The sequence below is a fragment of the Hemitrygon akajei genome, chromosome 2 (genome assembly GCF_048418815.1).
Source record: "Hemitrygon akajei chromosome 2, sHemAka1.3, whole genome shotgun sequence".
Taxonomy (NCBI): Eukaryota; Metazoa; Chordata; class Chondrichthyes; order Myliobatiformes; family Dasyatidae; genus Hemitrygon; species Hemitrygon akajei.
In genome coordinates this window covers 108,562,353-108,587,533 of record NC_133125.1, presented here as the reverse complement: position 1 = coordinate 108,587,533, position 25,181 = coordinate 108,562,353, and the positions used below count along the sequence as shown (strand labels likewise).

At 40.7% G+C, this 25,181-nt stretch overlaps 1 protein-coding gene across 1 annotated transcript in view; it reads left to right on the top strand.

The window, feature by feature from the left end:
• dnajc3a (DnaJ (Hsp40) homolog, subfamily C, member 3a) overlaps positions 1–25,181 on the top strand; it is a 74,114-nt gene that overhangs the window by 24,006 nt on the left and 24,927 nt on the right. Inside the window, exons 3-8 of the mRNA XM_073027107.1 lie at positions 8,018–8,142; positions 8,257–8,331; positions 11,385–11,537; positions 15,566–15,747; positions 19,562–19,681; positions 19,867–19,972. Of these exons, the coding sequence (XP_072883208.1) occupies positions 8,018–8,142; positions 8,257–8,331; positions 11,385–11,537; positions 15,566–15,747; positions 19,562–19,681; positions 19,867–19,972 (761 nt within the window). The remainder of the gene's footprint in view (positions 1–8,017; positions 8,143–8,256; positions 8,332–11,384; positions 11,538–15,565; positions 15,748–19,561; positions 19,682–19,866; positions 19,973–25,181) is intronic.

Here is a 25,181-nt window from a genome sequence, read left to right as displayed (position 1 = left end):
ATGGGAGAGGCTAAGGTTGGGGCCCCCCTCGTCCCACAGCTGGAGCAGCCAGGCGGCCAGGTGCTCGCCTGGTCGTTGGCGGTACCGATCCGCCAGTTGGGTCAGCTCCCTGGGGGAGAAGTCCCGGGTCTTCTCGGAGTGACTAGGGGAAGGTCCGAGAGTCTCCCCCTCATTCCCTTCCTCCCTGCGGTGAACCTGGGACCACGTGGTGATGGGTCGGGTATGTTGGAGCTCGGGTGAGAAGGGGGAAGGGTGGTTGTGGGACCTTGGCTCCTCGGGCACCCCCTCGTCGTCACTATCCAGCCAGATGTCCCCATCCCCCAGCCATGTGTCCAGCTTGTCGCCACACTGGACTAAGGCTTGACTCTTTAATGGGTCCGGCTGCCAGCCAGACCGACGGGCTGCCCTGGCCTGCTGAAGTTTTGTGAGGCGACAGGCAAGTTCAGTTCCCCTAACTTCAAGGTCATTGGCTCGGGCCTGGGCAGCCTGTGCTGCTTCCTTCAGCGTGCAATAACGCTGACTGAGGTCTTCAATTTCCCTGTCCTTCTGACCACACAAGTGCTGCAGGTGATCAGTAGTTCTAACCTGGCGTCTCAGTAGGGACGCAAACAACCAGAAGGCACCCCTTTGACTCCCCTTGGCTTTGGGGAACCCTGATTCCTTTAGGAGGGAGACCACATGATGGCCCAGCTTCTCTCCACGGGGCTCTAGCTGCTCAGACCAGTCCACTGGTTTTCCGTGGTCTGCCAGCATGCTGGCCAGACTCTCAAATCCCTCCCTTTCATCAGCCCACCCGGGGATCTTATCCTGGGTGCCTCCACTGGTTTTCTTCCCCTTATTCCAGAACATTATCCCCTGTGCTTGTGTCCAGCCAGAACCTATGAGACCCTGCTCGCAGCGCCAGATGTTGTGATGGAAAATAACTGGTTCTTTGAGTCTCAACAGTAGAGGCCTGGACACACACAGTTTTAATAATAAGGAATTTATTTACAAGGGGAAGTTAGGTCAGCGCAAGCAACTACAATACACAGAAAGCAGTGTGGGGACAGGGTACGGTTACACATACAAAGAACAAGGGAAAAGCACTACGACAGCTGTCCCCCTTGACCTTGGATAGCTGCGGCTCCTTTACCAGGACAAACGATAGACCTTCCCAAACATAAATCAATGCACTTACCTTCAATGAGGTGGTCTGTAAGAGAGAGCGAGCCAGGCACATGTCTCACCTTTTATAGCATGGGGCTGGGCGAGATAATCCAATTAAGCTGACCAATAATTTAGGTGTGCATTGATTAGTTGGGAGGGACCGTGTTGATTGGCATGTGGTGTGTCCTCCGACCAGCCAGGTGGCAGTGCATCTGTCACGTGGCCGGTATCTCTGGATACAAATGGAGGTAACATTGTAGTTCCATGTACTGATCCATGCTTTAAGTTCATCACCTTTACCCGTAAACTCCTAGCAATAAAATGCACACGTTTCAAGCTATCCAACCCTTTGTACAAGTTATTTCAATTTTGCTTTTCAGTACTTTCCCTGATACCTACTTTCCTTTCTGATTCTTCATGTACTGACTTGGTGCTCTGGTTCCTGAATAACTTCACAAACCTCCCAGCCAGGATATTGGAACGTAGAACAGTACAGCACAGGAACAGGTCATTTGGCGCACGGCATTGTGCCAGATCAGCTAAAAGTAAATCAAAAAACACCCAAACCTACTTGCACAATGTCCATATCCCTCCATCTTCTTTACATCTATGTGCCTTTATGAAAGCCTTTTATGTATTTGCCTCTACCACCATACCAGGCAGCGCATTCCTGACATACACCAGTCTCTGAGTAAAAAAACCTTGCCCCTCACATGTACCCTGACCCTGGAAACGGATACTTTCTGTCTGCTCATCTATAACTTTTCATAATCTTGTACACCTCTATCTGATTTCCTCTCAGCCACCGCTGTTCCAGAGAAAGCAATCCCAGTTTATCTAGCTTCACGTACTCTCTAAACCAGGCAGCTTCCTGTTAAACTTCTTCTGCAGCCTCTCCAAAGCCTACAGTGTGGCGACCAGATATTGGTTCCCCTCCAATTCAGGTGCAATCCGTCCCTCTTGTGCAGATTACCCCTTCCCCAGAAAAGGTTCCAATGATCCAAGAACTTGAAACCCTGCTCCCTGCACCATCTCCTCAGCCATTCATTCACCCATCCTTCTGTGTTATCTCATTCCTAGCCATGCCAGCCTGTGGCACTGGGTGTAATCTGGAGATTACTACCTTGGAGGTCCTTCTCTTTAGTTTCTTTCCTAATTCTATATACTCACTGCATTGCATCTCTTCCCCTTGTCTGCCTGTCCATTGGTGCCAAAATGCACTGTGTCCACTGGCTGTTTCTCTCCCTCCTCCTTCAATATCCTGCATCGACTATGATACATCCTGGACCCTAGCACACGGGAGGCAAGACACCATCCCGGTGTCTTTTTTTGCGGCTACAGAATCTCCTATCTGTCTCCCTAACTATCGAGGCTCCTGTAACTACTGCACTGCCTGACTACCCTTCTTTCCTGAGCCCCAGAGGTGGTTATAGTGCCACCAGCCTGGCTGTTGCTGCTATGCCCTGTTGGGTCATTCCACCCCACTGCAGTATCCAAAAAGTATACTTGTTGCTGAGGGGAATGGCCACAGGAGAATCTTGCACTGACTTCTTAACCACTTTATTTCATCTCCACTTTATCTAGGCCTATCATTATTTATAGGTTTCATTGAGGTCACCCATATATTTTTCTAAATTCCAGTGAGTACAGGCCCAAAACCATCAAATGCATTAATCCTTTCATTCCTGGGCCCAATGAGGGCCCAAAACTGCTCAGAAAACTCCCAAATACGATCTGACAAATGTGCCATAAAGCCTCGGCATTTTGCACAGTTTTTAATACTTTTATTTTTTATATATACGTACTTAAATTTGTTTATTTTCTATCTATATTATTATGTTTTGCATTGTATGCTGCTGCTAAGTTAACAAATTTCATGACACGTGCTGGTGATAAACCTGATTCTGATTTTATTGTAATTTAGGTGTAACACTCTCACTGTCGGCTTGTAATGAGTTTGCTGTTACCGTAAATACAAACTAACAGTAACATAACTCTACAGTGTGAAAAGGCAGTAAATAAACAGGTACTCGTGGTACCGAAACAGTTATGCACCGATGAAGCAGTCCAAGTAAAACATAAATAAATGTCCAGGCAACGTCCAAGGAAAAAGGCATTGAACTTTCTGCCATGTTGTGTGCTAGCTAAAAGTTATCTGCATATTCTCCATGAGTCTGTAGTCTGCATGTGGACTTCGTGACATCTGTGACTGTCCTTCCAAATGAGGTTCTGTGAACATTGCACCATGTTCTTCTGCTATGTTCATTGTCCATTTCCATTCTCCATCTTTCTCCTTCTTAAAACTCCTTCAATCCCGTGCTCTCACTGGAAAATAACTACAGGCAGTCCTGGGTTATGAACGAGTTCCGTTCATGAGTCCGTCTTTAAGTCGGATTTGTACGTAAGTCGGAATAGGGTACATACAGTATTATTTAGCGTCAGTCAAACATTTATCTTAGTATATAATATATATTTTACCTTTCTATGCATATAAAACACTTAAGAAATGTATGTATTTCAATAATTAAACCACTGCATTGCTTAGTAATAATTGTAGCTTTCATCGGGACAGAGCCTTTCGCATGCTCGATTATTCTCACTTTACCCTTTACAATTGTTCCGATCGTTGACCGACTGTAGCCTAATGCTTTTCCAATGACCTATGGCATTTCACCTCTTTCCAATTGCTTTATTATTTCCACCTTATTTTCAACTGTGATCATCTTTCGTCGATGGAACAGATACAGTACGTACTGTACTGTACACCGCGGGCGGCGGGACATGACCTCCCCCGGGTCCTAAAGTCCACCCGCACTGAGACAGGTTAAATAGGCCAAGTGGGGGTGGTGCTGTCCCAAATACACTAAAACATCTTAAACATAATAATACAGTACTGTACATAATACCGTAATAATAAAAGTAACTACATACAGTTGCATCAATGTCTTGCATGCTGGAAGGGGCATTCATGAGGTAACATTATGATGGACCGGGTGCTGGGGAGTCGGGGTTTGATTCTGCTGCTGGAAGAGAGCAGGTTTACTACTGGAGTCAATTTCTTGAAGTAGGCATCAAGGGAGGCTTGTACAGAGCTTTTTTTTTTCAGTATAATTGGCCACGTAGCAGCTGAGGTTCTCGGTAACTGCATGGTAAACTTTGGTGAACTCTCTGTATTAGGATCTTGCTCCTCTAACTTTGCCATCTTTGCTTCAATGAGATGAAAGGCTTCAGCTAACCTTTTCGTCGCAAACTTTTTTGGTTCCGGAGTTCCTAGGTCACAGTCTTCTTCCTCAAACGCTAGTTTGGCCAGGTGGATTCAGAATTGGCTTGCCTGCAGAAGGCAGAGGGTTGTGGTGGAGGGAGTACATTCAGATTGGAGGGTTGTGACTAGTGGTGTCCCACAAGGATCTGTTCTGGGACCTCTACTTTTCATGATTTTTATTAACGACCTGGATGTGGGGGTAGAAGGGTGGGTTGGCAAGTTTGCAGACGACACAAAGGTTGGTGGTGTTGTAGATAGTGTAGAGGATTGTCGAAGATTGCAGAGAGACATTGATAGGATGCAGAAGTGGGCTGAGCAGTGGCAGATGAAGTTCAACCCAGAGGTGTGAGGTGGTACACTTTAGAAGCCTAACTCCAAGGCAGAGTATAAAGTAAATGGCAGGATACTTGGTCGTGTGGAGGAGCAGAGGGATCTGGGGGTACATGTCCACAGACCCCTGAAAGTTGCCTCACAGGTAGATAGGGTATTTAAGAAAGCTTATGGGTGTTAGCTTTCATAAGTCGAGGGATAGAGTTTAAGAGACGCGATGTAATGATGCAGCTCTATAAAACTCTAGTTAGGCCACACTTGGAGTACTGTGTCCAGTTCTGGTCGCCTCACTATAGGAAGGATGTGGAAGCATTGGAAAGGGTACAGAGGATGCTGCCTGGTTTAGAGAGTATGGATTATGATCAGAGATTAAGGGAGCTAGGGCTTTATTCTTTGGAGAGAAGGAAGATGAGAGGAGACATGATAGAGGTGTACAAGATATTAAGAGGAATAGACAGAGTGGACAGCCAGTGCCTCTTTCCCAGGGCAACACTGCTCAGTATAAGAGGACATGGCTTTAAGTTAAGGGGAGGGAAGTTCAAGGGGGATATTAGAGTAAGGTTTTTCACTCAGAGTGGTTGGTGCGTGGAATGCACTGCCTGAGTCAGTGGTGGAGGCAGACACACTAGTGAAGTTTAAGAGACTATTAGACAGGTATATGGAGGAATTTAAGGTGGGGGGTTATATGTGAGGCAGGGTTTGAGGGTCAGCACAACATTGTGGGCAGAAGGGCCTGTAATGTGCTGTACTATTCTATGTTCTATCATCTGCTGTTCTAGTTTCATAAGGTCTTCATTGGTCAGTTCTTCGGCATGGGAATCGAGTAACTCTACAACATCATTTTCACTGATGTCTAACTGCAGTTCATTACCAATATCAACCACAGCTTGCCTGGCTGCGGCGATGTTGTCAGCTGTAAATCCCTGAGAAGCATGCGCAAACTGGGGGCACAATTTAAACCACACTCCTTTCATATTTGACTGCTTCACTTCATCCCAAGAATCTGCAATATTTTTGATGGCATCATAGATGTTATAATCCCTCCAGAACTCCCTTAAGCTCATCACATCACCTTGCATAGCCCTGACTGCTTGTGAGAAGGTCCGCCATAAATAATAGGCCTTAAAGGAGGCTATGACTCCCTGATCCATTGGCTGAAGTAGTGGTGTGGTGTTGGGGGGTAAAAATATGACTTTTACATTGGGGTGAAGGTCATCTTAGGGTGCTTGGATGTCCAGGTGTGTTGTCAAGCACAAGGAGAATCTTGAATTTTCTTGGCCAAGCAATAACGTTTAACAGCAGGAACAAAATGGTTCAAGAACCAATCTTCAAAGATGCCAATTGTAACCCAAGCCTTTGAATTTGACTTCCAAATAACAGGAAGAGATGCCTTAATGATATGGCGCAGTGCCCTCGGATTTAGGGAGCAATACACAAGCCAAGGCTTGAGCTTGAAATCCCCGGATGCGTTACCCCCAAGCAATAATGTTAGTCTGTCTTTCGATGCTTTACGCCCTGGTGCACTATTTTCCTCTTTCGAAATGTAGGTCCTTTCAGGCATTTTTTTCCCAAAATAAGCCAGTCTTTTCTACATTAAATATTTGGTCTGGCAAATAACCTCCCTCAATAATTTTTTTGAGCATTTCAGGAAAATCACTCGCAGCACTTACATCAACACTCGCTGCATCATCTTGCAGTTTAATATTATGTAAATTTGCCCTTAACTTGAAACGATTGAACCAACCCCTACTCTCAATAAATTCTTCATTACAAGCACCTTCACTTGCTGTACGTGCAGCTTTTAAATCATTGAAAAGGCTTCGAGCCTTTTCTTGCAGTAAAGTAAGGCGAATAGGAATATTACGCTGATTTTGATCGTCTAACCAAAATTATCAATAGCCTTTCCATTTCAATAATCAAACCACTGTGTTGCTTAGTAATAATTGTAACTTTCATCAGGATAGGGCCTTTTGCATGCTTCATTATTCTCATTTTATCCTTTAAAATCATTCTGATCAGTGACGGACTATAGCCTAACGCTTTTCCAATGACGGATGGCGTCTCACCTCTTTCCGATTGCTTTATTATTTTGGCTTTATTTTCAACCATGATTGTTTTCCTTTTCTTTGATGCATCACCAGCACTTACATCGGATTTACGCTTTGGAGACATGGTTACAAGGGTAATTAAAAGAAAATTTTAAGCCAAATACTGTACAAAGTTACACACTAAGGCAATGTGATCCGACTTAAAATGGCGGGACGGCCTTCCACGAGGCGACGAACCGCTGAAGCCACGCAATGTTTTCATGAGGGTCACAACGTAGTGCGTGCGTTTGTTACTATGAACCATTGTATTTAACTCGGATTTTCAATATAATAGGCTTTGTGGCAGGCCGTTTGTAAGTAGGAGTTGTTCGTAAGTTGGACATTCATAACTTGGGGACTGCCTGTACCTGTTCCTTTCATAGGTGTCTTATTGGCCAAAATGTTAATGAGAAAAATCCTATTGGCTAATTACAACAAGCTAAACTTATTAATCAACTGAAGTTTTATTTTAAACATTAATAAATTAAATACTCAGTTGTATAATGTAATTAAAGGAACACTTTTTAATAAATTTGCATTTTGAGATCTACTGAAAATAAAATGTCCAACAGCTTAACTATTAATAAAATCAGGGGTCGGCAACCTTTTTGCCTCTGTGTGCCAGATCGTGTGTTAATGAGTGGACAGTGGGCCAGATAAATGCCATTTTTTAAAAAACTTGAAATATGGGAATTATCCATTTAAATACATCTAGTTATGTTTTGCCTCAAATTAATGAATAACGCATGCTAGAAAATCATTTCTGTTTAAGGTTGCCTACCCCTGAATAAAATGAAACATAGACTTAAACCATGGAATTATATATGTAAACATTTGCAAAGGAATGCTTAGGTTTGTGAATAATGCTAAAATTGTTGATTTGTAGATGGCGACAAAAGTTATCAAAATTACAGGTGGATCCTCAGCTATAATGGCTTTCAGTTCATACAAGTGTGAACTGCTGCAGTTTGGGAAGTCAAACTAGTGTAGGACCAGATCTTTTAAGCTTACTGATGGTGAATTCAGTCGGTGATGTAGCAGATGCTCTTGGTGAAATTTATACTGGCTATAATGCATGGTAATCTAACATAAAATAAAAATGTGAATATAACAGTTTTAAAGTCTGTATAATTATACCTAGTATTGTTAATCCTAAAAGATTGGATAATACAATGATAATCTGTATTTACAGATGGAGATCCTGATAACTATATTGCTTATTATAGACGTGCTACAGTCTATCTCGCAATGGGCAAATCAAAATCTGCTCTCCCAGATCTAAGTAAAGTCATTCAGCTAAAACCAGATTTCACATCTGTAAGTAACAGATTTTTTTTAATTGCATACCAAGTGGGGCTTGAATAGGAGTTTATCAATTTTATTTTTACTATTTGGTGTGTGATCAGTTAAAATGGTCTTGATTATTTTCAGGCGAGATTACAGAGAGGAAACTTGCTACTAAAACAAGGGAAGTTGAATGAAGCTGAGGAAGACTTTAAGAAAGTGGTAAGTGTGTAAGTTGTGAGTTTAATATATTTTGGGTTTGTCTTTAATGTCACAGATATTTTCATAGTTTTATTTCAGTTTGGAAGTTTTTCTCAGTGGAGAATTTTCTTGCCTTTAAAGTCTTTGGCTGTTCTTGTAGGTTAGTTAAGAATTCAATTGGTGGGGGGGGGGGGTGGTGTGAAAGCAAGATTCTGATATCAGACTAGTACCAGAAAGAAAAATTATGCAGATGTGTAAAAATTGTTTTGCTTAACTGCTAATGTGAAGCATTGAAATTATGTGTGCACACTGCCCCTGTAATAAACGGGCTTTGTTGAACACAGGTACAATTTTGGAAGAAAATAATTGTACAAGTGCATTTTACCTGGCAAGAAAAGGTTATGATGTTTGCTTGTTGAATTTCCAGTAATAAGCAGTAATGGCAAAGCTGTGAACCTTATTAGGACAGTGCAGGATATAGAAGGAGGAGAGGTAGGAAAGGAAAAGCAACTCCTACTTATGAAATTTTGGAAACTATTTCTCATGTTGATTTCAAGACCTAGTGTACCACTGTACTTTGGTGTGGGAGGGAGTGTGACATCAAGTGGAAGATGCAGTAGATCTGTGGGCAGCAACCTAAAGAGGACAACAGATATCCTTATTTCCTGGAATGGCACTTGTAACAGCAATACAGGGAAGATGTACTACTTCATATATATCAGATTGGGAGCTAAAGCACTTCATATTCCTAAAATACTGTCACACATACGTGCTTGCAGTTGCCCACATTCTCAAATCCTTGTGTGAATGTAATTTAGGAGTTTCATTAGTTGACTGGGGGAAGAAAAATGCTTCCTCTCTGTGTTTCAGGCATGGGTGACAAATAATTGGGCAGTGGTCAGCAGGATGTGAGAAAGATTCCTCTCATGCTCACAGCCTCAAGACTAGCAGAGTACTGTAGGTCCTCTTCCCTCATGCCCAAACTGAGGCCAGAGCTGAGGAGGCAGTAATTCCATGGTAAGCTCTTATGCCCACTCTTTAATCCATCCTATTTTGAACTCTGCATGTGTACTGGTCCATTCCTTCAGATGTGCCATGCACATAACTCATTTGTGAACCTCTGTGACTATCTTTTGCGACTCACGAGAGGGGAAATTCACACGATGATGTTGCAGATGTACTCTAAAGTTGCTGGCTGTTGTCGAGCTGCCTGACAGATTGAAGGAACTGCCAGGAATGGAAAACTCTACAGAAAGTGCTGGTTACAGCCCAGTCCATCACATTTGCAAGAAGCGCTGCCACAAGAAAGCAGCATCCATCATAAAGGACTCTACCGTCCAGGCCATGCTCTCTTCTTGCTGTTGCAATTTGGCAGAAGGCACAGGATCCTTTGGTCCCACATCACCAGGTTTAGGAATAGTTATTACCATCAGGCTGCTGAACCAGTTTGGATAACTTGCCTCAACTCTGAACCAATTCCACAACTTAAATTTTGCTTTTGAAGATGCTACAACTTGCGTTCTCAATTTATTTATTTTTTTTTTTGGAGTAATTTGTTGTCCATGACCTTGGGTGTTTGTCAGTCTTTATTTTTGTCTAATTTTTCATTAATTTTATTGTATTTCTTCTACTGTGAATGCCTGCAAGAAAATAAATCTCAAGATGATAGTAGTAGTAGTAGATGGATCACTTTATGCTAGTAGAATGTTTTCCTGAGGGGTTGTCTATTGGTAGGTCTTCAGGTAGCCGTAGAGGCCACATCTTTCTGCCTCAGTCCAAGAGCCCAGCGATTGAATAAAGCACCTGCTGTCCAGTGTGTGAGCTAGGGGTTTTCAGACCTCAATCCTGCCCCCTTTGCCATTTGCTGATTACCACAGGACTTAATCTCGGCTGGATTCCCTTAGTGGGGAATGCCTTTGTGTGACTTTGTTTAACATGGGGAGGCTGATGCATGGGCAGGCAACACATGCTCCTTGACAGATTGGGATCAGGGTCCAGTGGCATGACATGCAAGATGACTTCCTCTGTTTTCAGTCCCATGGTGATGTGTCATCCACTGGCTCCACTGTTGAGATTTTGGTTAGAACTTCTTTGGAGGCTCTTTGGAACCTCCTTGATCTTACCGCCATATTGACCCTACCAGGAGCCGAGCACCTCATGGCTAAACTCCAGATAGTATTTCTCTCAGAAACTCTGATTACTCTCCATGACAGCAAGATGACGATCATCAGTGAGGCTTATAGTATATGGTGTATATTTAGGAGGGAACTAGTGTGAAGGAAATATTTGACAAGCCATTGTTTTACACCAAGTGTTGCCTCTGTGTTGGATTCAGTCCTGTTTATTAATTTCTTAAGACAAATGCCACTCATCAGGCACATTCAACACTTACTATGTCAAAATTATTTTACTTGTTTTTTTTTCATCAGAACTAGCATCTGTTCCAGAATGGGGAATTGAATGGTAGTTGAAGCAGGCCGATGCTGGGGACTCGGCACCTGCTTTCTGCTTGCATTTCTTGCTCTTCATTGAAAAGTTTCAAATGAATGCCAGATTCAATGACAATAATTGAGGGGCATTGATCTGTTCTTATTAACTCCAAAGTGAGCTTCGTTTAATTACACGCTTCCTCTTCTGTTCATGGGGATATAATCCAAAATTTGAAAAACCTCTCCAGTAGTTTGTTTCTAATTCACAATAATTTCATAAACCATATGTGTTGATATTCAGCAATAATATTTACCAAACTTTAAACTACTGAGTATCATCCATCTGGATTGGTCAATTTTATTATGCTTGAAATGCTGAAGTATTTGCTAACTAAATTCATAAACACTTGAAATATTCAGAAGTACAGGCAGTATCTATGATGTGAGTATTTCCAGTGTTTTATCAGAAAAATTGCATCTGCATTTTTTGTGTCCCAGTCAATATTTTATAATCTTGCTTTGAATTGTGATTTTGGAAATAACATTTTTACCCACTGCTTTTAGTAACACCATGCATAATAGTTTTTAATTGGGCAGTAATCCATGCATGGAGTCAATATTAATAACCGTTCATTCATTTTTCAGGTACAGTCTAACCCCAGTGAGAAAGAGGAAAATGAAGCCAAGGCCCAGTTAACTAAAGCAGATGAATTACAAAGGATAATTGTGCAAGCGCGAGCTGCTTTTGAAAACCAGGATTACACAACTGCTATTGATTTACTAAATATTGTTCTGGAGGCAAGTCTTGGCTGTAATTTTTCACTGGGAGCAATGGCAATGTTAAAGTGAATGGTCTCTTCTGTAATAATTTCCTATACAGTAAGAATGTTTAAGAGTTCATAAGTGTACATTCTATTCATATTATTGATTATGGACAGAAATGCCATTTTCATTTGCTTTTGAAATTTAGAAAACTATTTTTTGGATTTGACTTCTGCTGTAAGGGTACAGAAGTGCACCATATTTGTATTGAACATTTTTGCCTTCTCACTTCCTAATTAGCTCAGTTTTATACCTTGGACAAAGTGCAGCAGGATGCTGTTTTGTTTAATATTGTCATCCCAATGCTCAAAGTCAGCAGATATTTGTATTTGGTTCATGAACATGCTTCAAATTGCATCATTGTTACATATTCGAACAAAGCTTACAACCAAGTCAAGAACAGATCTGACAGATATGAAACAGCACCTTGAAATTGGTGGAGAACTTTGGTTCAGGGAACCAATTTATAGTTTAGGATAAAAGCAACTGAAGACATGGCTGAACAAAAGGCAGGGCTAGCAGTTTAATATTCCAGAGTGTAGCAGTTTCAGACATGTTTTGGTGGTGATGTAAAAAAAATGGTGGTGTGTTATTGGGCAACATGACCATCGCTGCACTGATGAGGGAGGATGTATGAGAAAGCTCTTCAAGTGAGGCCAGGTGATCGCTTTGCTCAGATTATATTGCCTCCTGACAGTCAGCAGGAGATAAAGCAGATATTTGGGTGAATCTCAAAAGTGTAAGAGAGATACGGTTATAGCAGTAGCATATTTTAATTTCTCAAATATTAAGTGGGATTACCTTGATATAAAAGGATTAGATTATGTGGAATTTTTAAAAGTGCATCGAGAGCTTTTAATGTCTGTAGAGTTGTTGCACAGTGCTAGACCTATGTATAATCGTAAGGAATGAAGTCAGCTACATAGTGAATGAGTACTTTAGGGATAGTAACCTGAACTCATTAAGTTTCATAGTAATTATTTAAAGGGCTAAAGATAGTCTAGGCATTAAATATCTGAATTGAAGGTAGGCCATCTCCCTGTCTTTAAACAGGACCTTGTAAACTGATTGGGAGTACTGAAGTACAGAATTGATATTTGAGAAATGGGAGTGTTTAAAAGTGGAAATAGTTAGAAAATGGTGTTAATGTTTTCTGTAAGGATGAATCATAAGGACAGCGAGTATGGAGAACACAGAATTTCAAGGGGTATTGTCCTTTCGATTAGGAAAAGGGAATGGTAGGTTCATTGAAAATGGAGGAAGCCCTACAGAAATAGTGTTGAGGGGTATGTAGAAAAGAAATTTGGTGGGCAAAGAAAGACTACAAAATATCTTTGCCATACAAGTTTAAGGAAAATCTCAGGTATTTTATGAGCAGTGTGTTTATATAAAAAAAAAAGGTAACCAGGGAAAGAATGGAATCAACAGCACCAGAGAGACCTGTTGGATAGACATTGACATAGAATGTAGAACAGCACAGGCACAGGTCCTCTGGCCCACGATGTCTGCGCTGCGCACAATACTGAATTAAACCTTTGCAAATTAGTCCCTTGCATTCTAGAGGAACATACTATAAATAGTAAGAAGATTAAGAACTTAGATAGAAACATAGAAAACCTACAGCATAATACAGGCCCTTCAGCCCACAAAGTTGTGCCGAACATGTCCCTACTTCAGAAATTACTAGGCTTACGCATAACCCTCTATTTTCCTAAGCTCCATGTACCTATCCAAAAGTCTCTTAAAAGGCCCTATCGTATCCACCTCCACCACAGTTGCCAGCAGCCCATTCCACGCACTCAACACTCTCTGAGTTTAAAAAAAAACTTACTCCTGACATCTCCTCTGTACCTACTCCCCAGCACCTTAAACCTGTGTTCTCTTGTGGTAACTATTTCAGCCCTGGGAAAAAGCCTCTGACTATCCACATGATCAATGCCTGTCATCATCTTATACACCTTTATCAGGTCACCTCTCATCCTCCGTCGCTCCAAGGAGAAAAGGCCAAATTCACTCAAACTATTCTCATAAGGCATGCTCCCCAGTCCAGGCAACATCCTTGTAAATCTCGTCTGCACCCATTCTATGGCTTCCACATCCTTCCTGCAGTGAGACAACCAGAACTGAGCACAGTACTCCAAGTGGGGTCTGACCAGGGTCCTATATAGCTGCAACATTACCTCTCGGCTCCTAAGTTCAATTCCACAATTGATGAAGGCCAATACACCATATGCCTTCTTAACCACAGAGTCAACTTGCGCAGCTGCTTTGACCAAACTATGGACTCAGACCCCAAGATCCCTCTGATCCTCCACACTGCCAGGAATAACTAAGAAAAGAAATGGTACAAGACTTTCCTCACAGCAGAACCTACGTAAGAAAAGAAGACACAGGTTTGAGTTGAGGAGTAATGGGTTTTGAAAAGACTTGAGGAAGAAATTATTGTTCCCATCCAAAAGGTGGTTGAAGTCAGAAACGTGGTGGAACTGCTCAAGCACCCAACTCATCAATTTAAAAATAGATGTGCTCAGGGTGTGATTTGTAAAGCCAGAGTAAGATATAATACTGAAGCTGAAACCAGGGAAGAATTTTTAAATTGGCTCTAGCTTAAGCAATAACACAGTAAAAATATAGGAGATAGATGTGACTTGATGCAGATCAGAATCTGGACGATGAAGTTTTAGAAAACCTCAGGTTCGTCAAGGGTAGGGAAAATAGACAGGAGGGCTGGAAATGGTTGAAACAGTCAGGAAAAGTGTGGGTGTGTTGTTTCAACTCTAGCATTCGAATTCAGCCCTTTTCATGGCACACACCCATTTCATTACCATAGACATGCTTGTGTTCCAGAAGCTTAACAAAAGTTCATGAAATCTATTACCGTCCTGTGAATTTTCCATATGAGATCTGTGGTTCTTGCGATGGCTGGAGGTTGAGAATTGTGGAAATAGTGGTGTGCAATGTGTTGATATTAGATTAGAGAGCTGAGGAGGTAACTCGGGAATTTGATCTTGCTGTGGAGGGATAGCTGTTTGTGTGTGTGTGTGTGTGAGAGAGGGTGGGTGGAGAGAGACTGTAGGATGTTGAACTGTTGGGATGAACAGTCGTTTTTGATGGTCTCTCTTTGGGGCTTTGCTGTTGCATGGTGGGTGGTGAGCTTGATGCTTTCTGCTGGAATGTGGAAGGTAGGTTGTGGAGGGTTGATGCTGTGCTTGCTGCTGCTTGTGTCTGAGAGGGGCAGGGGGCTTGGGGGTTCTTGCACTTTTTTTCTGTCAATCATTCTTTGGGGTTTTTAATTCTGTTTTGAGGATTCTGTGGAGAAGTAAGAATTACGGGTTGTATACTGTATACATTCTCTGATATGAAATGGAACAATTGAACCATTGAAAATCAATTGACATCCCATTTTTTTGGAATACCCTTTTGCTGTCACTTTTGCTCATCCAGAAACATGAACTCTTCTTGTGCTCACTCCCGCGCAGGCAGTCTACTCTATTTAACCAAAACTCAAATCTTTCTTAGCATTTACTTTAAAATTCCAACTTCTTGTCCTTGTTATTACATCCCTTTAAAGCTTTTCCACATAATATCTTTGAGATGTAATCTGGTCTGTTAACTGTAATATCTACTTCAAAATTCCTACAGTTCCCATCCCATGTATTTCACCACTCCATGAGTAGAAATTCCTTCTGGTATCTGCTTTAGCATACCCATCATCTGTCTCCAGATGGCTGTGGAGGTCAATTCATAGAGTATATTTGAAGCAGAGGTTGTTAGGTTCTCAATTAGTTAGGACATCAAAGGTTATGGGGAGATGGCAGGAGAATGGGGTAGAGAGGGATAACAGCCATGATGGAATGGCAGGACAGACTTAATGGGCCAAATGGTCTGATTCTGTTCCTATTTATGGTCTTGTGGTCTTACTTTTCACTGTTGGCACATATTATATTTGCGAGCTGTCAGAAGTTTTTTATTTAGTACTGAAATTTTATTTGTCTCTACATTAGACTTGTGTTTGGGATTCCGACTTAAGGGAACTCCGGGCAGAGTGCTACATACAGATTGATGAAAGTGGAAAAGCAATAAGTGATTTGAAAGCTTCATCAAAACTTAAAAATGACAACACTGAAGCATTTTATAAAATTAGTACTATCTATTATCAGCTTGGAGATCATGAAATGTCCCTTGGGTAAGTATCCTTTTTTTTTGTAATTCAAATTTTTATTATTATTTATTCTTATTTTACAAAGCAGCACAGCATATCATAGAGCAGATACAGTACAGCATATTTACACAGCCATCCCATGACAGGAAAACATATAAAACTAAGAAACAGAAAAAAAACTAATTTAAGTTTAAATTAACATACAACCAAAATTGATCCCACTCGTCTTGCATTTTTCCCTCACTGTTAATTCTTCCCAACATGTGTTCATATGATGAAATCTTAACCATTTCCTCAGTCCATTCCCTCACAGTGGGACATCTGGGTTTTTTCCAGTTTTGCAATATACAAATCCCATTTCCAGAAAAGTTGGGATATTTTCCAAAATGCAATAAAAACAAAAATCTGTGATATGTTAATTCACCTGAACCTTTATTTAACTGACAAAAGTACAAAGAAAAGATTTTCAATAGTTTTATTGACCAACTTAATTGTATTTTGTAAATATACACAAATTTAGAATTTGATGGCTGCAACACACTCAACAAAAGTTGGGACAGAGGCATGTTTACCATTGTGTTACATCACTTTTCCTTTTAATAACACTTTTTAATCATTTTGGAATGGAGGATACTAATTGTAGTAGATTTGCAATTGGAAATTTTGTCCATTCTTGCTTGATATAAGACTTCAGCTGCTCAACAGTCCGTGGACTCCGTTGTCTGATTCTCCTCTTCAAGATGCGCCATATATTTTCAATAGGAGATAGATCTGGACTGGCAGCAGGCCAGTCAAGCACACGCACTCTGTGTCTATAAAGCCACGCTGTTGTAGCCCGTGCAGAATGTAGTCTGGCATCATCCTGCTGAAATAAGCATGGACGTCCCGGGAAGAGACGTCGCCTTGATGGCAACATATGTCTCTAAAATCCTAATATACGCCTCAGAGTCGATGGTACCTTCACATATGCAACTAACCCAAGCTGTGGGCACTGATGCGGCCCCATACCATCACAGATGCTGGCTTTTGCACCTTTCACTGATAACAATCAGGATGGTCGTTTTCATCTTTGGCACGGAGAACTCAACGCCCGTTTTTTCTGAAAACTAGCTGAAATGTGGACTCATCTGACCACAGCACATGGTGCCACAGTCTTTCGGTCCATCTGAGATGAGCTCGGGCCCAGAGAACTCGCCGGCATTTCTGCATAGAGTTGATATATGGCTTCCTCCTTGCGTAATACAGTTTCAAGTTGCATTTCTGGATGCAGCGATGGACTGTGTTAAGTGACAATGGTTTTCCGAAGTACTCCTGAGCCCAGGTGGCTATAATTGTCACAGTAGCATGACGGTTTCTTAGGCAGTGTCGCCTGAGGGCTCGAAGATCACGCGCATTCAACAGTGGTTTCCGACCTTGCGCTTTACGCACTGAGATGTCTCTGAATTCTCTGAATCTTTTCACAATATTATGTACTGTAGATGTTAAAAGACCTAAATTCTCTGCAATCTTGCGTTGGGAAATGTTCCTTTTGAACTGATTAACAATTCTCTCACGAATTTTGGCACAAAGGGATGAGCCACGACCCATCCTTGCTTGCAAAGACTGAGCCTTTGATGGACGCTACTTTTATACCCAGTCATGATACCTCACCTGCTACCAATTAGCCTGCTTAATGTGGAGTCTTCCAAACCGGTGTTACTTGAATATTCTGTGCACTTTTCAATCTTATTTTAACTCTGTCCCAACTTTTGTTGAGTGTGTTGCAGCCATCAAATTCTGAATTTGTATATATTTACAAAATACAATTAAGTTGGTCAGTAAAACTATTGAAAATCTTTTTGTACTTTTGTCAGTTAAATAAAGGTTCACGTGAATTAACATATCACAGATTTTTGTTTTTATTGCATTTTGGAAAATATCCCAACTTTTCTGGAAATGGGGTTTGTAATTCTTGCAGCTGTGATGAGACCCACCTTTAAAATAGTAAATTTGTCATTGTTTACATTAGGTATCATTGTCCTATCACCCAGGAGACAGCCGTGGGCACAAGGGCAGTGTAGGACCCAACCAATTCCCCAACAAATCAAGAACTTTACACCAAAGTGGATGAACCATGGAACACTCCAAAATCATGAGAAAATATGTGCCCACCTCATTATTACATTTCTAGCATAAATGATTATCAACAATCCCCATTTTGTAGAGTCTAGTTGGTGTCCAATAATATCTGTGTACTATCTTATACTGAATAAATTTCCCTCTCGCTTCCCTAATATGTCTACCCACGTTTGATAAAATATTTGACCACTCATTATCTTCAATATCACTTCCAAGATCCTTCTGCCATACTGCTTTGAGATTGTTACACAGTTCACCCACAGAGTGCTTGAACATTTTATAAAACACTGATGCTTTATGAACTTCCTATGGTAGTGTAAAGTATTCAGTTAAAGGGTTACTTTGTGGGCCACCATTCTTAAATATGCTACTAACACAATGTCTTATTTGTACTACTTTATAACTTTATCTACAAAGTTATATTTCCTCTGCAAATCCACATACGACATAAAAATCCCATTCTCATAGAGATCACCTACTGTATTTACACCTTTAATCTTCCATTCTTGCCAGTACACCATTTTTCTCCCAATGCATATCGCAGGGTTATTCCAGAGCGAGGAGTATAACTGATTTAAATATGACATTTTACAAGTTTTATGAATTGTACTCCACACACTCCTTGAGTGAAATAGTATAGGATTTAGATTAGTCTTGTTTTCCACATGTTGTGAGAATGTTAATGGGAGAATGTGGTGCAGCCAAGCTCCGGTCTATAACTACCCAATCTAAATCAACATCAGCCCTGTCCCAATGTTTGGCTAACTTGGTCATTTCAAAGGATGATTTTTATGCCCTGACGTCTGGTAGACTGAGCCCAGCCATGTCCCTGGACATACACATCTTAGTATCCTCTTATTTTGATCAAATTATACTACCTATTAATTTGGTCCATGTTGTACCTTTTGTTAGTTGTTATATTTTTGGTGGCGTTTTATTGATGCAAAGGATTGTAGGATGAATTTTTATCTATTTTTAAAAACCTAGAATTTTAGTTACTTCCATTTTGATATGGCATAAATAACTTTTATATATACTTTTGCCCAAATCTGAGCTGTTAATTTGACACTACCTTGCAAAGCAGGATATTATTAAGAATATGATTAGTTCTTGGTCTCACTGAATTTGGCCTAAAATTTTAAAAATACATCACAACAATGAAGTTGCATTCAAATATTTTTTTAAAAAGATGCTGGAAATCTCTAGATTACTTATAATACCCAATACAATGTAAATGCTATGTAAGTAGTTGTTATACTGTATTGTTTAGGGAATAATGACAAGAAAAAAAGTCTCTACATGCTCAAACAACGAGTGCTGGAGAGAGAACTTCTGGGTTTTCCCGATCCGCGGTTGGTTGAATCCGCGCATGCGGAACCCGCGGATAAGGAGGGCCGACTGTATAGTACGAAGTGAGTGTCCTTGATGGAATGAATTAAAATGGCTTACGGTATAAAGGGTGTATCATTTATTGCTGATGTACTTCACCAGTGTTGTATTTTTAATACAAATCCCTATTTCTTACAATTGAATATTTTTCATGTATTAATTGAGGTTAAAAATGCTGTCACAGGACAAGAAATCAACCATAAAAATTGTAGTTGAACCTATTCCCATGTCATGTTAGTCCACTTTATTTGTCAGCCCAGTTGCTTGAGAGAAGTAGTTTAGTATTAAGGATTCACAGCATATGTAACATTTTGTTATGATTTACACACAGTGAAATTCGGGAATGCCTCAAGTTGGACCCGGATCACAAACACTGTTTTGCCCATTATAAGCAAGTGAAAAAGCTTAACAAGCAGTTGACAACAGGAGAAGATCTTATAAGACAAGAAAAGTAAGTGCATCATACAATTTTTCCAGGATTGATAATTCAACTAGAAATGTATTCATTGGATGTTTTAGCCATTAATCAAAGTAACTTCATGTGATGTTCTTTAATCCCAGAAAATGAGCCACTATATTTATTACAAAAAATGACATTTTTCACAATGTATTGCATTATTTTCTTCTGATTTATAGATACTCTGACGCTATTAATAAATATGAGTCTGCCATGAAAACAGAGCCAAATGTTTTTCAATACACTTTGTATGCAAAGGAGCGTATTTGTCATTGTTTATCAAAGGTAAGTTTAATAAATTAACTATTTGGTGATTTATTTTCTGTAAATTTGATGCTCAAAAAAATCCAGTTAGGTGATTAGAATCATTTTGGCAGAGGTCAATAATCGGTGGAAAAATGTGGGAGGAGGGGCATAACTTTGTATTCAGCCAAATGTAGTCTGAAAGGCAGAAACCATATCACTTTTTTTTAAAAAAAAATCTATGTCTTGCAAAAATACCCATTTTTCTATGTTTTATAACTATAGTTTCAGCTATCCATACACAATGTTTTACTTCTGAGATTTTTTAACATTGTTATTCCTGATGTAACTTGGAGGTATTTTGTAGACCTGAAATAGCTGGCAGTCTTTAAGAATCATATAAAATTTACATAGAGCACAGAACTCTTCAGCACAGGAAGAGACCGTTTAGCCCATGATGCTGACAAAGGTGATTATATTGTCAAATACATAAGTATATGCATGGGTACAATGAAAAGCATGCTTTCAGTAGTATCATATGCACGTATACAAGCAACATTCAAAGAATAAACCAAATTAAGCATAAGTTATACACATTTTTACAAGATAGAATACGATTGTAACAAACTGAAGTCCATTTTACCGCAAAGTGGTCAGTGTTTCTAACTGCGGGATTAGGGTTTTGCTGATTGTTTCTAGACCCAAATGGGGGACCAATATCTTGGCTGGGTGGTTTGCTAATGCTACTCGGGAGGGTTTAAAATAGTTTGGTGGGGGAGGAGGACTGGAGCTCCAGGTCAGAAAGTGGAAAGATAGAGAAGAAGGTAGATGTCAGGACACAGAAAACAGGTTGGAGCAAAGTAATAGATACAATGGGATGGATAGTTTGAAGTGTGTGTATTTTAATGCTCGGGAGTATTCTGGGTAAGGGTGATGAGGTTAGGGCATGGAGCAATACATGGAATTATGATGTTGTGGCCATTATAGAGACTCGGTTAAGCGAAGGCCAGGAATATCTGCTGAATATCCAGGGGTTCTATGTTTTAGAAAAGATAAGAGGCAGGGAAGATGCACAACTAATGAGAGCTGCACTTGGAGAGAACATAGTGGAGGGTTTCCACTGAGTCTGTATGGGTAGAACTCAAAAGTAGGAAGGGTGCAAACACTTTGAGATTGTACTACAGACCACTTAGTAGCCACTGAGAAATTGAGGAATGGGTATGCAGGCAGATTAAATAACGGTGTGAAAACAATAGGGTTGTTGTCACGGGAGACTTTAACTTCCCAAATATAAACTGAAACCTTCTGAGTAAAAGAGGTTTACATAGGGCAGAGTTTGTAAGGTGCCTCCAGGAAGCTTTATTAAATCAATATGGAGATTGGCCAACAAATGGAGGGGCTGTACTGAACCAAGGGGTTGGGTACTGAGCCTAGCCAGGTAACTAAATTAGAGCAGGGGGAATGATGAGAAAATTAGGCAGCAACTAGGTGGGGTTAATTGGAAAAAGCTATTTCTGGACAAGTCCACATCTGAGATGTGGAAAGTCTTTAAAGTCTAATTGCACTGAGTACAGTACAGGACAGGTACGTTCCAGTGAGAAAGAAAGGCAAGGTGGCAAGGTAAAAGAACATTGATGTCAACAGAGGGTTAGTCTAGAAGAAGAAGGAAAAGCATTCGAAGCTTAGGAATCTAGAATTAAACGAAGCCTTTTAGGATTATAAAGAAGCCAGGAAAAGAAAACTTAGGAAGGGAATTATGAAAGCTAGGAGTGGCCATGAAACGTCTTTGGCAAGTAGGATTAAAGAGAATCCCAAGGCATTCTAAACATTCATCAAGAAGAAGAGGATAACTAGGGAGAAGGTAGGACCACTCAAGGATAAAGGGAGGAACACTTGCTTGGATGCAGAGGATGTGGGTGAGGTCCTTAATGAGTACTTCACATCATACCAAGGAGAATGATGAGGAGATCAGGTGCTGAGCGTATTGATATCCTTAGGATATTACGAAGTAAAGGAGGAGGTAGTGTTAAGTCTCTTTAAGAGCATTGAGGTGGATAAGTCCCTAGGGCCTGATGAAATCTATGCCAGGTTATTAAGAGAGGCAAGAACCTTGACCAATATCCTTGTGTCCCCTCTAGCCACAGCCAAAATACTGGAAGACTGGCAATTAGCTAGCGTTTTTCAAGAACGTGAGTCTCGTGTGAGCAGTAGGAATGTTCCTGGACAGAGTTGTTGGAGATGGGATTTATGAACATTTGGAAAGCCAAATTAGGGAGAGCCAGCATGGCTTTGTCTTGCCAGCTTGATTGAATTCTTTGATGAGATAATGAGGGTGATTGATGAAGGTAGAGCTGTGGATGTTGTTTATGTGAATTTTAGTAAGGCATTTGACAAAGTTCCTCATGGGAGGCTCATCCAGAAGATTAAGACACATGGGATTCCTGATAAATTGTCCATTTTAGTTACAGAACTGGCTTGCCCATACAAGACAAAGGGACTTATTCTAGCTAGAGATCTGTGATTAGTGGTGTTCCGCAGGGATCTGTAATGAGACCTCTGCTGTTTGTGATGTATATAAATGATCTGAATGAATATGTAGATGGGTGGGTTAGTAGGTTTGCAGATGATAATGAAGATTGGTGGTGGTGTGGCTAGCGTAGGTGACTAGTAAAGAATTCAGTGGTGTATAGGCCAATTACACATATGGGTGGAAAAATGGCAGATGCAATTTAACCCAGTGAAATGTGAAGTATTGTACCTTGGTGGTCAAATGTGAAGAGACAGCAGGACACTTAACAGTGTTGATGAGAGAGGGACCTTGAAGTCCCAGACCATAGCTGCCTGAAGGTATCTACACAGGTTGATAAGGTGGTTAAGAAAGTATATGGTGCTTGCCTTTACTAGTCAAGGCTTTGAGTTTAAAAGTCAGGAAGTTGTGCTGCAACTTTATAAAAATCATTACTCCACATCTGGAGTATTGTATGTAGTTCTGGTTGCCATATTATAGGTTTTGGCAAGGGTGCAGAAAAGGTTTGCCAGGATGTTGATTGGATTACAGGGCATGTGCTCTATGAAAGGTTGGACAAACTTGGCTTATTTTTCTGGAATGGCAGAGGCCGAGGGGAGATCTGATAGAAGTTTAAAAGATTGAGAGGCATAGACAGCATCTGTTTCCCCAAGGTTGAAATGCCTAATATAAAGGACATGCATTTAACGTGGGGGAAGTGGAGTTAATGTCAAAGGAGTGAGGGGCAAGTTTTATTACAGTGATTGGTGAGTGCTTGGAATGCACTACCTGGGTTGATGATAAGAGGCACAAACGTTAGAGACGTTTAAGAGACTTTTATATAGATGCCTGAGTGTGAGGAATATGGAATGATATGAACTTGTGTAGGCAAAAGAAGCTAGTTTGGTTGACACAAGGAAATCTGCAGATGCTGGAAATTCAAACAACACACACAAAATGCTGGTGGAACACAGCAGGCCAGGCAGCATCTATAAGGAGAAGCACTGTCGACGTTTCGACACGTCAACAGTGCTTCTCTTTATAGATGCTGCCTGGCCTGCTGTGTTCCACCAGCATTTTGTGTGTGTAGTTTGGTTGACCATTGGATTACTAATTTAATTGGTTTGGCACAACATTATAGGCCGAAGGCCTGTTCCTGTGCTGTACTGTTTTATGTTCCAGATGATTGAAGGGAAGTAGCGGCTGTTCAGTCTAGTGGTGTGGGGCTTGAGGCTTCTGTACCTTCTGCCTAATGGTAGTTGTAAGAAAATAGCATGGATGGTGGAAATCTTTGAATGTTGCCTCCTTGAGATAGCGCTTCCTGAAAATACTTATGGTGAGGAATTGTGCTGTACTAATTAAGCTCATAACTAAATACCTAATTAGACTGATATCTTCTGCATACCAATGTGTACATTATTTCATTCTCTGCCCATGATATGCCTGTTTAAGAATCTCTTGCACACCTCTATTTGTCTCCAACTACCACCCCTGACAGCGTACTCTAGGGACCCACCAATCTGTGTTTTTAAATAAAACTTGCTCCACATGTTTCCTTTTAACTTGCCCCCTCTCACTTTAAATGAATGCCCTTTCAAGTGAGACATTTTGATCCTGGGAAATGTACCAGTTGCAACACTCAAAATGCTGGAGGAACTCAAAATCAGACAGCATCTTTAGAGGAGAATAAATTGTTGAAGTTTAGAGTTCAGACCCTTCATCAGGACTATTAAACGTCTTCTGCAACTCTCAGCCATCCACATCCTCCCTATAATCAGAGCTCAACACAATATTTTAGATGCAGCCTTATGAAGCCACAACCTAGCTCTCTGACTCTTGAACTTAATGCCGCAACTAATAAAGTCAATATGCCTTTAACATCCTTTCACCTGCTTCAGCCACTATGGATCTATGGATTTGGACCCCAAGATCCCTTTGTACATTAACATTGTTAAAGATCTTGCCATTAACAATATACTGCACCTTCATTTTAGGTTTCTTGTTCATATCTGCAGCTGATCTGTATCCCACTGTATCCTTTAGCAGTCATCTATGCTGTTCACAGCACTGCCAATCTTTATATCATCTGCAAGCTTGCTAACCTACCCATTCATGTTTTTATCCAGATCATTTATATCTACAGTAGATTCTGGTGAATTGGTACACATGAGGGCCAATACATTTGGCCCAATTAGCCAGAATTTCATGGAAATGGTTAAAAAGGTATAAAAAAAGACAAACTATAGTTTCACTATCAAATTGTCTATTTAAATTTAATGCAAAATGAATTAGAACACTACCAATATTGCTACAGTGCTATAAAACAATTAGTTCCTAATAGTTACCAACGAGGGAATTCATCGCATGTACACTGCTTGATTGACTGTTTCTGAAAGTCAGCGCAGACGCCTACAGCAGATAATGAACTACCTTCATTGCCTTCCTGCATGAAGTTGTGTTGTGATCCAAGTTATCAAAAATTTGACTGGTTTTTGAATTGGCATCCTGAATCCACTGTATAGCACAAACCGCATGGGTGCCAGTATGGATCCTTGCAGAACATCATTAGTCACAGAATTCCAACCGGAATAAATCCTACCAACCACTGCCTTCTTTGGGCAAGCTCATTCTGAGTCCAAATGATCAGTTACCATGGATTGCATGCATCCTTATCTTGAATGAGCATGCGATGAGGGTTTTTATTAAACACTATGCTAAAATCCATGCAGGCAACATCCATTGCAG